Below are 17,286 nucleotides of genomic sequence, written 5' to 3'. Positions count from 1 at the left end.
GCCGGAGTCCTGGCCTTTGCCTCCTTGGTGGCCGGAGACGGATTTTGTTAATGTGGAGGGATGCGAAACCCCCAAGTGTGGAGACTTGGGTCAGTGACGTGGCTGGGTTTCTTGGTTTGGAGAGGATAAAGTTTTCCTTGAGAGGGTCCTTGATAGGCTTCTCCAGGTGGTGGCAACCGTTCCTTGACTTTCTCGCAGAACGTTGAGTGGGGAGGTCAGCAGCAGCAGCAGCAAACTGTGTGGGGGGGGGGGGGGGGGCGCTGTATGGGTTGTAGATAGATTTTTTCTTGTAAATGGTAGTTATCCCACCTTGTTTTGTTAAGTTGTTAATTCTTTTTTGTTTTTTGTTGCCTTTTGTTTAGTAGTGGTTTTGTAAAAATTCTGTAAACTTTTGAATAAAAATATATATATATTTTTTTTTTTTTTAAAAGAAAAGTGTTCTGAAGATGCCAGGCTTCCATTTGCACTTAAGACTCAGAACAAGAAGTCAAAGAGTCAGTGAAATGTCATTGCAAGGAGTTTCTTGAGAGTGTTATCAGACAAATTTTGACACTGAGCCACCATAAGGATACAAAGACAGGTGGCCAAAGGTGTGAAATTTCTGACAGCTGAGCCATCTCTGAATGTCTTTTTGCATACCTTGGCTCCACACCAGTCACAAAATCGAGCATCAGTGTTGTTAACCCGGCCACATTTGGAACATGCCAGCATCTTCCCTTCTCGACTTGGTAACGGTGGGTTGGAATCTCCATTAAAATGAGGCTGTTTTAGAAGGGGGGAAAAACAATTACTGTATCTACCAAATTAAGAAACATTTCAGTGTAACGCAGAACAAAATAGAAACAGTTGTTTCTATGCGGTTAACTGTGTGAAATAATGGACCAACCTATTTCATTTCTGTTCATATTATTATTGCATAAACTTGACTTATTTTCCTTTCAGTTTAAAAAGATTAATCTGAATGAGGTGTTGAAAATGGTAAAAGGGTACAACAGGGTAGATACAGAGAAACTACTTCCCATGAAAGGAGAATTCAGAACAAAGGGACATAACCTTAAAATGTTAGAATTCAGCCATTTAGAAGGAAAATAAGGAAAACCTTTTTTAAAAAAAAAAAAATCTTTATTCAAATTTTCAACAACAGCCCCCCCCTACAGAAACCCCCCCCCAGAACATAAGAATACAACCGGTGAGAATTATACATAGAATTCCCCCAAACTACCATAACCCCCCATATAACAGTACAAACACAAATAGGGAAACACCCCACCCTAACCCAAACGCCACCCCAAAAGAACCCCCCCCCCCCCCCACGTTGCTGCTGCTGCTGACCTCCTCCTAACGCTCCGCGAGAACGTCTAGAAACGGTTGCCACAGCCTGAAGAACCCCTGCAGACCCTCTCAAGGCAAATTTTATCCTCTCCAGATTGATGAACCCTGCCATGTCATTTTTTTTTTTTTTTTTTGCATTGTCGAAGGTGTTATTATTTAGATGAGATGTTGAACCAGGGCCCTCCGTGGCGGATGTGAAAGATACCACGGCTTTATTACAAAGAAGAGCAGTGCCCAATACTCTCTCCAATGTCCTGTCCAATATTTATCCATCGATCAATATCTCGAAGCACAGGTCATTATAACGCTGCAATTTGAGTGGCCTTGCTGTGTGTAAATTGACTGCTGTTCTTCCTGCATTACAACTGGATCTTCACCACAAAGAAATACTTCATTGGCCGTCAGGTGCTTGGGACATCACAGCATCCAGTTTAGTTCCATTGAATGCGTAAGCCTGGACTTTAGTGAACCCGTTGTTGTAGAGTTTTAGAGTTAGTGATTCATTGGATAACCCACCAAAGGCATTTGCAGGGATGGTTGAAATGAAAGGATTGTCAGCGATCTCTAACAAGAAGTTTACATCATTGGAATGGATTTTCGTCAGGTCAGGAAATATGTTCAACCCAGTGTTGAAAATGCCCAGGTATTTAAGAATTGGAAGATTCTTGAAAGCATCTATGTCAATGTGACTCAAATTCTTTGCGTTCCGTATCTCTATGTGTGTGACTTTTTCTAGATTGAAGAATGCATGTGCGGCCACCTTTTGAAGTGTCGCATCGATAGAAATGTATATCCTTGAAATGTTTGGGAGCTTTGTAAAAGCTTCTGTGGGAATGGTCTTGAGTTGGGTTTCCGTGAAGCGGATTCTCTCAGTGTCCTGGGGAAAGGTCGGGATGTGATCGATGGATTTACACGTTATCTGGAAAGTGCCACAGTCTGAGCACTCACACACACTCGGGCACCGATCCACCAAGTCTGCAGCCCGGGACACAGTTGTCAAAGCAGCCCCATACAAGATGAGCAGGATCATCTTAAACCAGCTTCCAAATTCACTTCCTGCTGACCAAAACCGCTCCAAAACCTGCAATCTTTTTTCCCTCTCTGCTAGCCCACCCACCCCTTTCTCCCTTGGGTTTTTTTTCTCCTCCTTGTCAAAGAAATCTGCAGCGGTCCATTTCCCCTGACGATCCGAACCCTGCCATGTCATTAATCCAGGCTTCCACACTCGGGGGCTTCGCATCTTTCCATCGTAACAAAATCCTCCACCGGGCTACCAGGGACGCAAAGGCCAGAATACCGGCCTCTTTCACCTCCAGCACCCCCGGCTCGTCCGATACCCCAAATAATGCTACCCCCCCAGCTCGGCTTGACCCGGGCGTTCACCACCTTGGACATAGTCCTCGCAAAGCCCCTCCAAAACCCATCCAGCGCCAGGCACGTCCAGAACATATGGACGTGATTTGCCGGGCCCTCCGTGCACCTCCCACATCTGTCCTCCATCCTAATGAACCTACTCAACCTCGTCCCTGTCATATGCGCTGTGTGAACAACTTTAAACTGTATCAGGACTGTATCAGACCAAACCGAGGCCCCCCCCCCCCTCACCCCTATGATGCCTCCAATGCCCCCAAATCCTCAGAGTCGCCGCCACCACCGGACTCATGGTGTACCTCGGGGCTTTGTATAGTATCCTATACAAATGAGCCCCTCCCCGAACCCAAACCTCTGCAGCACCTCCCAAAGATACTCCCACTCCACCCTATCGAAGGCCTTCTCTGCGTCCATAGCCGCCACTGCCACCGCTTCCCCCTCCACCGAAGGCATCATAATTACATTAAGGAGCCTCCGCACATTTGTGTTTAGCTGCCTACCCTTCACAAATCCCGTCTGGTCCTCATGAATCACCCCCAGGACACAGTCCTCAATTCTCGTGGCCAGAACCTTATCCAGCAACTCTGCGTCGACATTGAGGAGCGAGATCGGCCTGTACGATCCACACTGTAATGGGTCCTTATCCCGCTTCAAGATCAAAGAGATCAGCACCCTGAACATTGTCGGGGGCAAGGTCCCCCCCTCCCTCGCCTCATTGAAAGTCCTCACTAGCAGCGGGCCCAGCAGGTCCACGTACTTCCTATAAAATTCTACCGGGAACGCATCCGGCCCCAGGGCCTTCCCTGCCTGCATGCTCCCTAGTTCCTTAACCAGCTCCTCCAGCCCAATCGGTGCCCCCAGCCCAACCACCTGCTCCTCCTCCACCCTCGGGAACCTTAGCCGATCTAGAAATTGGCACATCCCTCCCTCCCCCGTTGGGGGCTCCAATCTATACAGCTCCTCATTGAAGTCCCTGAATGCCTCGTTTATTCCCACCGCACTCCGCACCGTGTTCCCCCCTTTACCCCTAACTCCACCAATCTCCCTCGCAGCCTCCCTCTTCCGAAGCTGATGTGCCAGCATCTGACTCGCCTTCTCCCCATACTCATACACTGCCTCCTGCGCTTTCCTCCACTGATCCTCTGCTTTCCCAGTAGTCAGCAAGTCGAATTCCGTCTGGAGGTTCCGTCGCTCCCTAAGTAGTCCCTCCTCGGGGGCCTGTGCATAGCTCCTGTCCAACCTTAATATATCCCCCACCAATCTCTCCCTCTCCCTCCCCTCTCTCTTCTCCCTATGGGCCCTAATGGAGATTAGCTCTCCCCTGACCACCGCCTTCAACGCCTCCCAGACTACCCCCACCTGCACCTCCCCATTGTCATTGGCCTCTAAGTATCTTTCGATACACCCCCGAATCCGCCCGCGCACCACCTCATCCGCCAACATCGAGGCGCCACAGTGGGCGCTGGTACCTCTCCACCCAATGCGGGGCATGATCTGAAATGGCTATGGCCGAATAGCCCGTGCTCTCCACTCTTGGGATTAGCGCCCTACTCACGATGAAAAAATCTATCCGGGAGTAGGCTTTATGGACGTGGGAAAAAAAGGAAAATTCCCTGGCCACCGGCCTGGCAAACCTCCATGGATCCACTGCCCCCCCCCACCCCCCCCATCTGGTCCATAAACCCCCAAAGCACCTTGGCTGCAGCCGGTCTCTTACCCGTCCTGGACCTAGAACGGTCCAGTGCTGGGTCCAGCACCGTGTTGAAGTCCCACCCCCCCCCCCCCCATTATCAGGCTCCCTGCCTCCAAATCCGGAATGCGACCCCACATGCGCTTCATAAATTCGGCATCATCCCAATTCGGGGCACATACGTTCACCAGTACCATCCGCACCCCCTGCAACCTACCACTCACCATCACGTACCAGCCTCCATTATCTGCCACAATGTTCAGCGCCTCAAACGACACCCGCTTCCCCACCAGAATCGCCACCCCTCTATTCTTCGCGTCCAACCCCGAGTGAAAGACCTGCCCTACCCACCCCTTTCTCAGCCTAACCTGATCTGCCACCTTCAAATGCGTCTCCTGGAGCATAACCACATCTGCCTTCAGTCCTTTTAGGTGCGCGAACACCCAGGCCCTCTTGACCACCCGTTCAGGCCCCTCACATTCCAAGTTATCAGCCGGATCAGGGGGCTTCCCGCCCCTCCCACCCCTGCCGACTAGCCATCTCCCTTTTTAGGCCAGCCACATGCTCGCGCCTCCCACACCCTCCATTCCCCCAGGCGGCGGACCGCCGCCCCGACTCCCTCCCCTAGCTCCAGCTCCCCTTTGGCCAATGCAGCAGCAACCCAGTTCCTCCCCTCCCCCCCCAAGCTAGATCCTCCTCCAGCCATTTTGCTCCCCCCATGGCACTCCAGTAAGTCAGCTGACCCCTGCTGACCCCAGCCTCTCCCGCCACTCCATCGACCCCCCCAGTGTGAGAATCCCTCCACCTCCCCCTGGCAATCAGTGTGTGCTCCTCTCCAGCACCGCCCTTCCTTCCCTTCCCTTTCCATCCAAGCTGGCCCCGCCCCCTCTGACGCAACAACCTTTTTGCAGCCTTACCTCAACTCCCCATCCCGGGCCCTGTCCTTCCAACACCGATGCCCACATCACACATCGCCCACGTCAAACCATTTCGCCCAACCCCACCCAGCATCAAAGAAAACAGAACAGAGCATCCCCCAAAACACAGTAACCCCCCTAGGCACCCCCTCCCATCAAACCCTCAGTTCGAGTCCAACTTTTTAGCTTGGATAAAGGTCCACGCCTCCTCCAGTGTCTCGAAGTAGTGGTGCCGATCCTGAAATATGACCCACAATCGCGCTGGCTGCAGCATCCCGAACTTCACCCCCTTCTGATGGAGAACCGCCTTAGCCCGGTTGAAGCCGGCCCTCTTCTTGGCCACCTCCGCGCTCCAGTCCTGGTATATTCGGATCTCTGTGTTCTCCCACCTGCTGCTCCGTTCTTTTTTGGCCCATCTCAGGACACACTCCGTCCACAAAGCGGTGGAACCGCACCATTACCGCTCTTGGCAGCTCGTTGGCCTTGGGCCTCCTCGCCAGGACTCTATGAGCCCCGTACAGCTCTAGGGGCCTCGGGAAAGCTCCGGCGCCCATCAGCGCGTCGAGCATCGTGACCACATATGGCCCGGCATCAGACCCCTCCACTCCCACCGGGAGACCCAGAATCCGGAGATTCTTTCTCCTTGACCGATTCTCCATGTCCTCAAATTTTTCTTGCCACTTCTTGTTCAGCGCCTCGTGCGCCTCCACGTTCACCACCAGGCCCAAGATCTCATCCTCGTTTTCCGAGGCTTTTGGCCGCACCTCCTGGATTGCCGCCCCTTGGGCCTTCTGGGTCTCCACCAGCTTGTCGATCGACGCCTTCATCAGCTCTAGCAGTTCTGCCTTCAGCTCCGCAAAGCAGCGTTTGAGGAACTTCTGCTGCTCCTGCGACCATAGCGCCCACGCTGCTTGGTCTCCACCCGCTGCCATCTTGCTTCTCCTCCCTCGCACTTTTCGCTGCACTAAAATCACTTTCTTGACCGCTCCACTCCTGGTCCAATCCATACAGTGCCGGGGGAACCGTACTGTCACCTTCCCACGCTGGGAACCGTCGAACAATTGCCGTTGGGGCCCCTCAAAAGAGCCCAAAAGTCCATTTCTGGCGGGAGCTGCCGAACGTGCAACTTAGCTCAGCATAGCCGCACCCGGAAGTTCCAGGAAAACCTTTTTCATCCATATGGTAGAATTGTGGAATTTTCGCTCCGACAATGCTGTGAAATTTGGGATAATTGGAGTTTTCAAGACTGAGGTTAATAAGATTTTTGTTAGGTAAAGATACAGGCAGTCCTTGACTTTCGGACATTCGGGTTATGACGAAAGACGTTTACGACATTTATAAATTGACACCGTTTCACTTTCCCACAGCGATTTTGACTTTATGACATCATGTCAGTGGCATTCATACGTGCGCATCAATGTTTAGTTGCTGTTCCATCGCATTTTTGCAGTACTTGGTGCCTTTGTTTTTCCAAATTGATGTAGACAGTACAGTACTGTATAATAGTAAACAGTACTTGCATTTCTATATTCTTTTATGTCAATAAATAGGTTAATGTTGATCTATTTATTACTCATCTATAATTGAGTGCATACAAAATTTAGAGTTATTTTGATGAAAATAGCGTAACCCTATTTATAACATTGTTCTGGGGGGGGGGGGGGCGCAACTTTTGGGGGAACCAATTGTGTCGTTAGTCCGAAGACTGCCTGCACAAAGGAAATCTGGACTTGAAGGCACAGATCAGCCATGATCTAATTGAACAGCAGAGCAGGATGCAAGGGCTGAATGATGTGCTTATCTTCCTTTGCTGGCCTCACATGAATGAAGCTGGAAGAATTTATCTTTGACGGAGGGTGCAAATTTAATTTTTGTGTTTATTAAAGGGGATTTGGAGCTGGAGAACAGAACACTTTTCTACATCCGACACCCAAAATCTATCCTAAATATTTTCAACACAAGTAGGGTATAGATTAATAGAGAAGAATGCTCCATCTCCTCGGTCTTAAAAATCTGATTTGATTCCCTACAGTTGAGTTCACTGTACTTCTCCAATATTATATTTTGTTTCATGTACCAACCATTTTGTGGCACCTGGGTGAAACCCCCAACTCAGTTCCATATTATGGGAAATTTTATGTTATGGTCTCACATCCCATGGAATCATAACGTGCTGAAGGCCTTTTGGCCCATTGTGCCTGTGCATCATAGATATTCTGTTATCCCACTTCCCTGCTTTATCCCTGTAGATCTGCAATGTTTTCATTCCCACCACTGAACCCTACAATTAATTTGTATTGTTAAATATGAAACAAGACTGGTCTTGATATATTTTATAAATCAAAAATTTATATGCATTTGGTGGAAATTACGATAATTGCAAACAACAGGTGGTTCTTTAAAAACTACTCAATAACCCAAGTATACACCAGATAATTAAGTGAAATTTTATTCAGCTTCTTATGCTGTACTCTGTCAGTACTTATTTTATTTTGTCTTCAAAATTTAAAGTAGCTTACACAGAGAATCCAATTTGATTTTTCTACATATAACACTGTGTGCAGTTTGGACATTCTCCCCGTGTCTGCCCGGGTTTCCTCTGGGTGCTCCCACAGTCCAAAGATGTGCAGGTTCGGTGGACTGGCCATGATAAAATTGCCCCTTAGTGTCCAGAGACGTGCAGGTTAGGTGGGGTTACAGGAATTGGGCCTAAGTCGGGTTCTCTTTCAGAGGGTTGGTGCAAACTGGATGTAGGGATTATATGGATTTTATGGACAGAATGCATTGTGTTTGCAAATTATCATTCGCCAATTGCAGCTGCACTCTGACAAGCTATTCTGAGTCAAGTGCAAGACTCCTCTGCTAGTGGTTGGCCTCCCGATCAAAGCTGTTGCTTCTCCTACGTCAAGGAGACTAGGGCATTGCACTTGGCTAGATGCCCCCCCTGTCCTGCTCACCAATTTGCACTGAGTGAGACAGATCTTGACTCTTCCATGATCGTGTAAAATGGGCAACAGCGAGTCAGCAGCCAATTTAACATCTCACTACATTTTTATTTACACAGGCTTCAATAGTAAATGCAAAATGGACTGCTGACATGATATCACCAGTGTTACAACATAATGCAAAGGAACATAGAACATTACAGAGCAGTACAGGCCCTTTGGCCCTCGATGTTGCGACGACCTGTGAAACCACTTTAAAGCCCATCTACACGATTCCCTTATCGGCCATATGTCTATCCAATGACTATTTGAATGTCCTTTTTAAAAAATAAAAAAAAATTTTTATTAAAGGTTTTCATAAAATATCAATAACAAAATGAGAAAGAAAAAACCCAACAGGGTTAAGGACAAAACACAATCTCAAAAAGCAACCCCCAAACCCCTCCCCCCCGGTACATAAATAATAAATTAACATTAACACCCCGACTTAAAACAAGGGGATACACCCCCTCAGACCCTCCAGTGTAAATAACATAAACAAAAATAAAGTAAACTCCCCCCCCCCCGCCTCCCCTCCGAGCTGCTGCTGCCATTGACCAATGTCTAGCGTTCTGCCAGAAAGTCTAAGAACGGTTGCCACCGCCTAAAGAACCCTTGTACCGACCCTCTCAAGGCGAATTTCACCCTCTCCAATTTAATGAACCCTGCCATAGCGCTGATCCAGGATTCCACGCTTGGGGGCCTCGCATCTTTCCACTGAAGGAGAATCCTTCGGCGGGCTACTAGGGACGCAAAGGCCAGAATTCCGGCCTCTTTCGCCTCCTTCACTCCCGGCGACTATTTGAATGTCCTTAATGTTGGCGAGTCCACTACTGTTGCAGGCAGGGCATTCCACACCCTTACTACTCTCTGAGTAAAGAACCTACCTCTGACATCTGTCCTATATCTATCTCCCCTCAATTTAAGGCTATGTCCCCTCGTGCTAGACATCACCATCCGAGGCAAAATGGTTCTCACTGTCCACCCTATCTAATCCTCTGATCATCTTGTATGCCTCAATTAAGTCACCTCTTAACCTTCTTTTCTCTAAAGAAAACAGCCTCAAGTCCCTCAGCCTGCCCTCATAAGACCTTCCCTCCATTCCAGGCAACATTCTGGTAAATCTCCTCTGCACCCTTTCCAATGCTTCCACATCCTTCCTATAATGCGGCGACCAGAATTGCACGCAATACTCCAAATGCGGCCGCACCAGAGTTTTGTACAGCTGCAACATGACCTCATGGCTCCGAAACTCAATCCCTCTACCAATGAAAGCTAACACACTGTACACCTTCTTAACAACCCTCTCAACCTGGGTGGCAACTTTCAGGGATCTATGTACATGGACACCGAGATCTCTCTGCTCATCCACACTACCAAGAATCGTACCATTAGCCCAGTACTCTGTCTTCCTGTTATTCCTTCCAAAATGAATCACCTCACACTTTTCTGCATTAAACTCCATTTGCCACCTCTCAGCCCAGCTCTGCAGCTTATCTATGTCCCTCTGTAACTTGTAACATCCTTCCGCACTGTCCACAACTCCACCGACTTTAGTGTCATCTGCAAATTTACTCACCCATCCTTCTATGCCCTCCTCCAGGTCATTTATAAAAATTACAAACAGCAGTGGCCCCAAAACAGATCCTTGTGGTACACCACTAGTTTTTTTTTTTTTTAAATATGTTTTATTGAAATTTTTTCCCCAAACAACAATTTTTCCCCTCTTACAAAGCAAACGCAACAATAATACAGAAATTTTTAACAATACACAAGTAACAAAACCCCTTTATCTTTGACCTAAACTAAACTAAACCCCCCCCCCCCCTTCCCCCTGGGTTGCTGCTGCTGGTCATCTGTCTTCCCTCTAACGTTCCCCTAGGTAGTCGAGAAATGGCTGCCACCGCCTGGTGAACCCTTGAGCCGATCCTCTCAGGGCAAACTTTATCTGCTCCAGTTTAATGAACCCTGCCATATCATTTACCCAGGCCTCCAGTCCGGGGGGTTTCGCCTCCTTCCAAATGAGTAGGATCCTGCGCCGGGCTACTAGGGACGCAAAGGCCACAACGTCGGCCTCTTTCGCCTCCTGCACTCCCGGCTCTTCCGCAACTCCAAATAGAGCTAACCCCCAGCCTGGTTTGACCCGGGCCTTCACCACCCGCGAAATCACTCCCGTCACTCCCTTCCAATACCCTTCCAGTGCCGGGCACGCCCAAAACATATGTGCGTGGTTTGCCGGGCTCCCGCCACACCTCCCACATTTGTCCTCCACTCCAAAGAACCTGCTCAATCTTGCTCCCGTTATGTGTGCTCTATGTAGCACCTTAAATTGAATCAGGCTAAGCCTGGCGCATGAGGAAGAGGAATTTACCCTGCTTAGGGCATCAGCCCACATACCCTCCTCTATCTCCTCCCCTAGTTCTTCTTCCCACTTTCCTTTTAGTTCGCCCACCGACTCCTCCCCCTCTTCCCTCATCTCTCGGTAAATCTCTGACACCTTGCCCTCTCCGACCCACACCCCTGAAAGCACCCTGTCCTGTATCCCCTGTGTCGGGAGCAACGGAAATTCCCTCACCTGTTGTCTAGTTAACGCCCTCACCTGCATATATCTCAAGAAATTTCCCCGGGGCAACTTATACTTTTCCTCCAATGCTCCCAAGCTCGCAAAAGTCCCATCTATCAATAAATCTCCCACCCTCCTAATTCCCAACTGGTACCAGCTCTGAAATCCTCCATCCATTCTTCCTGGGGCGAACCTATGGTTGTTCCTGATTGGGGACCCCACCAGGGCTCCCCGCACCCCTCTCTGTCGCCTCCACTGTCCCCAGATATTCAATGTTGCCGCCACCACCGGGTTCGTGGTAAACTTTTTAGGTGAGATCGGTAGCGGCGCCGTCACCAGCGCCTCTAAACTCGTCCCTTTACAGGACTTTCTCTCCAGTCTTTTCCACGCCGCTCCCTCACCCTCCATCATCCATTTACATATCATTGCCACATTGGCGGCCCAATAGTAATCGCCCAAGTTCGGTAGTGCCAATCCTCCTCTGTCCCTACTACGCTGAAGGAGCCCCCTCCTTACTCTCGGAACTTTCCCTGCCCACACGAAGCTCGTGATGCTCCTGTCTATTTTATTAAAAAAGGTCTTGGTGATTAGTATAGGGAGACATTGAAATACAAATAAGAACCTCGGGGTGGTACACCACTAGTAACTGGACTCCAGTCTGAACATTTCCCATCAACCACCACCCTTTCTCTTCTTCCAGCTAGCCAATCTCTGATCCAAACTGCTAAATCACCCTGAATCCCATGCCTCCGTATTTTCTGCAATAGCCTACCGTGAGGAACCTTATCAAACGCTTTACTGAAATCCATATACACCACATCAACTGCTTTACCCTCATCCACCTGTTTGGTCACCTTCTCAAAGAACTCAATAAGGTTTGTGAGGCATGACCTACCCTTCACAAAACGGTGTTGACTATCTCTAATCAAATTATTCCTTTCCAGATGATTATACATCCTATCTCTTATAAACCTTTCCAAGACTTTGCCCACAACAGAAGTAAGGCTCACTGGTCTATAGTTATCAGGGTTGTCTCTACTCCCCTTCTTGAACAAGGGGACAACATTTGCTATCCTCCAGTCTTCTGGCACTATTCCTGTAGACAGAGATGACTTAAAGATCATAACCAAAGGCTCAGCAATCTCCTCCCTAGCTTCCCAGCCAATCCTAGGATAAATCCTTCCACGCTGGTTGGGAGAATCGCCTGGGCCGCCAAACTTTCCCGGACGCCGGTCCGACGCCCTCCCACGATTCTCCCAAGCGGCGGGAACGGCCCGGTTGAGTTTCGCGGGCCGCAGGCCAGAGAATCGCCGGAGACACCGAAAATGGCAATTCTCCGGCACCCCCGCTATTCTGAGGCCCGGATGGGCCGAGCGGCCAGGACAAAACGGCGGGTTCCCCCCGGCGCCGTCCACACCTGGTTGCTGCAGTCGTGAGCGGTGCGTGAACGCTGGGGGGGCGGCCTGCGGGGGGCGAGGGGGGATCCTGCACCAGGCTTTACCTGAACTGTGGGGTGGCCCGCGATCGGTGGCCACCAATCGTCGGGCCATCCTCTCTGAAGGAGGGCCTCCTTCCTTCCGTGGCCCCGCAAGATCCGTCCGCCATCTTCTTGTGGGGCGGACGTAGAGAGGACGGCAACCATGCATGCGTGGATGACGCCCGTTATGCGGCGCCGGCCGGGTCATCTATGCGGCGCTGCTTTTACGCGGGCGACAAGGCCTGGCGCGTGTAGATGACGCGGCCCCGATCCTGGCCCATTGTCAGGGCCTAAATCGGTCGGGACCGGGGCCGTTTCGCGCCGTCGTGAACCTCAACGGCGTTCACGACGGCGCGGCCACTTCGGCGCGAGAGTGGAGAATCCCGCCCCTTGTCTCCTAGAAACCAACCACGGATTTATGCAGGTGGCTGAAATAGCTGAGGGCGTAGGGAACTTCTTAGTACGAAGGTGTCTGGGAACCTTACACACACTTGAAGGAAGAGCTTATTATGGTCTCAACCCACCTGTACATTGAGTAAATGGAAGGGCTTTCAGGTGATTAATGTGTCCGCATTATGAGTTGGAGCTTTTATGGCAGCATGGGTGCAATCAATAACACCCTGCTCCTGAGGGAAGTCTGCTTATTGGGCAAAGGGTATGACTCTTTGCATTTGAGATGCCAAATCTACAGGAATATTTATGTGATTCCCCCACACAAGCAAATGGTACAGTTTATTAACTACAGCATTAACTAGTACAGTTGACAAGGGGGAACCAGTCGATGTGGTATATTTGGACTTTTAGAAGGTGTTTAACAAAGTCCCGCACAAGAGATTATTGTGCAAGATTAAAGAGCATGGGATTGGGGGAAGTGTATTGAGGTGGATAGAAAACTGGTTGGTAGAGAGGAAAAATAAAAAATGATTATGATAAATGGCGGAGAGGGCTCAAAGGGCCTCCTCTTGCTCCTATCTTCTATATATCGATGCAAATCCACCCTCCCTTAATGCAGTACGGTAGCACAGTGGTTAACACTGTGGCTTCACAGCAACAGGGTCCCAGGTTCGATTCCCAGCTTGGATCACTGTCTGTGTGGAGTCTGCAAGTTATCCCCGTGTCTACGTGGGTTTCCTCTGGTTGCTCCGGTTTCCTACCACAGGTCCCGAAAGACGTGCTGGTAGGTAATTTGTGCATTCTGAATTCTCCCTCTGTGTTCCCAAATGGGTGCCGGAATGTGGCGACTAGGGCTTTTCACAGTAACTTCATTGCAATGTTCACGCTGCCCCAGCGCCGTGCTGGCCCCCTGTAGGGCCCAGAATTAGTCCTGGCAGCGGCCTGTTCACGCAGTCGTAAAACGCTGGCGTGACATTTACGATGGCGTGAACACTCTGCCGCGGGATTGGAGAATCCAGCCCGTAAGTGTCTGTGCCCAATCCTTGCAAGCCTTGGTGCTACGAATAGTTCCTGATGGTCACTGGTCAGTAAAATCACAGATTGAGCAATCCCATTTAGGTCTTGGAATCCCATGGCCGTGTCCTGCTCAAAACATCAGTTGATTGATTGCAGTTGTATTAGCTATGAATCACTCTGGAGAGCACCATTTCCTTACAAGCTCTTCAGTGTGTCTTGATGCAACAGCAATCTCCCAACCTGTCACTTCCCAGGGTGTTCTGCAGATCTTGAGATGTGTTAATATGCTCTTCTCATCGGTTCACCATTTTAACCATATGTGTGGAGACAGTCTCTCCTGCCTGTACTAAATTGATGCTTCCAGTCATATTTTGAGTTAATATCCTGGAACTCTCTCCCTAGCAGCACTGTGGGTGTACATACCATGAACTGCAATATTTTAAGAATGCAGTTCACCGCATCCTTCTCTATGGTAATTAGGTCAGGGCACAAAATGCTGGCTTGGCCAGCAGCGCCTACACCCCAAGAACCAATAAATTTCTAAAAATCAGTTCAAACGTTCAATGGCTATAAACTCGGTACCGAGTCCCATTAAACCGTGTCCTTGAAATCAAGCAGAAATTCTTGTGGCAGGTACAACAAGTTGAGAGAGTGGTTTTGAGGAAAGTAGGTACTTCTTTTGAAAGGGTTGTCAGCCATGGCTCAGTTGGAACACCTTTGCTTCTGAGATAAATCCCCGGGACCTGATGAAATGTATCCCAGGATGTTGTGGGAGGCTAGGGAGGAAATTGCGGGTCCCCTAACAGAGATATTTGAATCATCGGCAGCCACAGGTGAGGTGCCTGAAGATTGGAGAGTAGCGAATGTTGTGCCCTTGTTTAAGAAGGGCAGCAGGGAAAAGCCTGGGAACTACAGGCCGGTGAGCCTAACGTCTGTAGTAGGTAAGTTGCTAGAAGGTATTCTGAGAGACAGGATCTACAAGCATTTTGAGAGGCAAGGACTGATTCGGGGCAGTCAGCATGGCTTTGTGCGTGGAAAATCATGTCTCACAAATTTGATTGAGTTTTTTGAGGGGGTGACCAAGAAGGTAGATGAGGGCAGTGCAGTAGACGTTGTCTACATGGACTTTAGCAAAGCCTTTGACAAGGTACCGCATGGTAGGTTGTTGCAGAAGGTTAAAGCTCACGGGATCCAGGGTGAGGTTGCCAATTGGATTCAAAATTGGCTGGACGACAGAAGACAGAGGGTGGTTGTAGAGGGTTGTTTTTCAAACTGGAGGCCTGTGACCAGTGGTGTGTCTCAGGGATCGGTGCTGGGTCCACTGTTATTTGTGATTTATATTAATGATTTGGATGAGAATTTAGGAGGCATGGTTAGTAAGTTTGCAGATGACACCAAGATTGGTGGCACAGTGGATAGTGAAGAAGGTTATCTAGGATTGCAACGGGATCTTGATCAATTAGGCCAGTGGGCCGACGAATGGCAGATGGAGTTTAATTTAGATAAATGTGAGGTGATGCATTTTGGCAGATCGAATCAGGCCAGGGCCTACTCAGTTAATGGTATGGCGTTGGGGAGAGTTATAGAACAAAGAGATCTAGGAGTACAGGTTCATAGCTCCTTGAAGGTGGAGTTGCAGGTGGACAGGGTGGTGAAGAAGGCATTCGGCATGCTTGGTTTCATTGGTCAGAACATTGAATACAGGAGTTGGGACGTCTTGTTGAAGTTGTGCAAGACATTGGTACGGCCACACTTGGAATACTGTGTGCAGTTCTGGTCACCCTATGATAGAAAGGAGATAATTAAACTCGAAAGAGTGAAGAAAAGATTTACTAGGATGTTACCGGGACTTGATGGTTTGAGTTATAAGGAGAGGCTGGATAGACTGGGACTTTTTTCCCTGGAGCGTAGGAGGCTTAGGGGTGATCTTATAGAGGTCTATAAAATAATGAGGGGCATAGATAAGGTAGATAGTCAACATCTTTTCCCAAAGGTAGGGGAGTCTAAAATTAGAGGGCATAGGTTTAAGGTGAGAGGGGAGAGATTCAGAAGGGCCCAGAGGGGCAATTTCTTCACTCAGAGGGTAGTGAGTGTCTGGAATGTGCTGCCAGAGGTAGTAGTAGAGGAGTGTACAATTGTGTCTTTTAAAAAGCATTTAGATAGTTACATGAGTAAGATGGGTATAGAGGGTTATGGGCCAAGTGCGGGCAACTGGGACTAGCTTAATGGTAAAAACTGGGCGGCATGGACTGGTTGGGCCGAAGGGCCTGTTTCCATGCTGTAAAGTTCTATGATTCTATGATTCTAAATCCCATCCGGCCCAGGGGACTTATCTATTTTCACACTTTCCAGAATTGCTAACACCTCCTCGATATACCTCGGCGTCGATAAGCTACTGAAAGGTGCTCCAGAAAACACAGCTTTTTAAGAAGTCTGACTAAGATCTGCAAGTTCCAGAATAACGCTACTGAAGGGACATCTTCTGGTATACGTCTTCGAAAACACAATTACAATTAACTCTTCTTCCCCCAAAAAGAAATTCATGACCAGCAAGTACAAAGTCCAGGGTGACTTTTAACAGGCTTCACTGGCACACTTGGAGAACCACTATCCAGTGAAATACTTCCAGCTTCTCGCTCTCAGTTAGTTCCCATTTCCGACGCCAAACCAAAGCTCCATCCTCAACTTTGTAATTCCAAGAAAGAACCTATGGGATTCTTATGCAGTCTTTAGAACATAGAACATAGGACATAGAACATAGAAAAATACAGCACAGAACAGGCCCTTCAGCCCACGATGCTGTGCCGAACCTTTGTTCTAGATTAATCATAGATTATCATAGAATTTACAGTGCAGGAGGCCATTCAGCCCATCAAGTCTGCACTGGCTCTTGGAAAGAGCACCCTACCCAAGGTCAACATCTCCACCCTATCCCCATAACCCAGTAACCCCACCCAACACTAAGGGCAATTTTGGACACTAAGGGCAATTTAGCATGGCCAATCCATCTAACCTGCACATCTTTGGACTGTGGGAGGAAACCGGAGCACCCGGAGGAAACCCACGCACACACGGGGAGGATGTGCAGACTCCGCACAGACAGTGACCCAAGCCGGAATCGAACCTGGGACCCTGGAGCTGTGAAGCAATTGAGCTATCCACAATGCTGCCGTGCTGCCCTTAAGAACAAATTAATCTACACTATATCATTCTACCGTAATCCATGTACCTATCCAATAGCTGCTTGAAGGTCCCTAATGTTTCCGACTTAACTACTTCCACAGGCAGTGCATTCCATGCCACCACTACTCTCTGGGTAAAGAACCTACCTCTGACATCCCCCCTATATCTTCCACCATTCACCTTAAATTTATGTCCCCTTGTAATAGTTTGTTCCACCCGGGGAAAAAGTCTCTGACTGTCTACTCTATCTATTCCCCTGATCATCTTATAAACCTCTATCAAGTCGCCCCTCATCCTTCTCCGTTCTAATGAGAAAAAGCCTAGCACCCTCAACCTTTCCTCGTAAGACCGACTCTCCA

The 17,286-nt window shown here is 49.0% G+C and overlaps 1 protein-coding gene and 1 pseudogene across 5 annotated transcripts in view; both read right to left on the bottom strand.

Annotated features, from left to right (window-relative positions):
* Positions 1–17,286, bottom strand: part of dzank1 (double zinc ribbon and ankyrin repeat domains 1) — a 197,370-nt gene that overhangs the window by 117,098 nt on the left and 62,986 nt on the right. For all 5 annotated transcript variants that reach the window (XM_072503985.1, XM_072503989.1, XM_072503979.1 and 2 more), the window contains exon 11: positions 640–762. In XM_072503985.1, the coding sequence (XP_072360086.1) occupies positions 640–762 (123 nt within the window). The remainder of the gene's footprint in view (positions 1–639; positions 763–17,286) is intronic.
* On the bottom strand, positions 1,724–2,539 carry LOC140429137 (thyrotropin receptor pseudogene; annotated as a pseudogene).

This window comes from Scyliorhinus torazame, chromosome 1 (genome assembly GCF_047496885.1).
Source record: "Scyliorhinus torazame isolate Kashiwa2021f chromosome 1, sScyTor2.1, whole genome shotgun sequence".
NCBI lineage: Eukaryota > Metazoa > Chordata > Chondrichthyes > Carcharhiniformes > Scyliorhinidae > Scyliorhinus > Scyliorhinus torazame.
The sequence above is the reverse complement of the archived record's forward strand: the minus strand, read 5'-3'. Positions and strand labels throughout refer to the sequence as shown.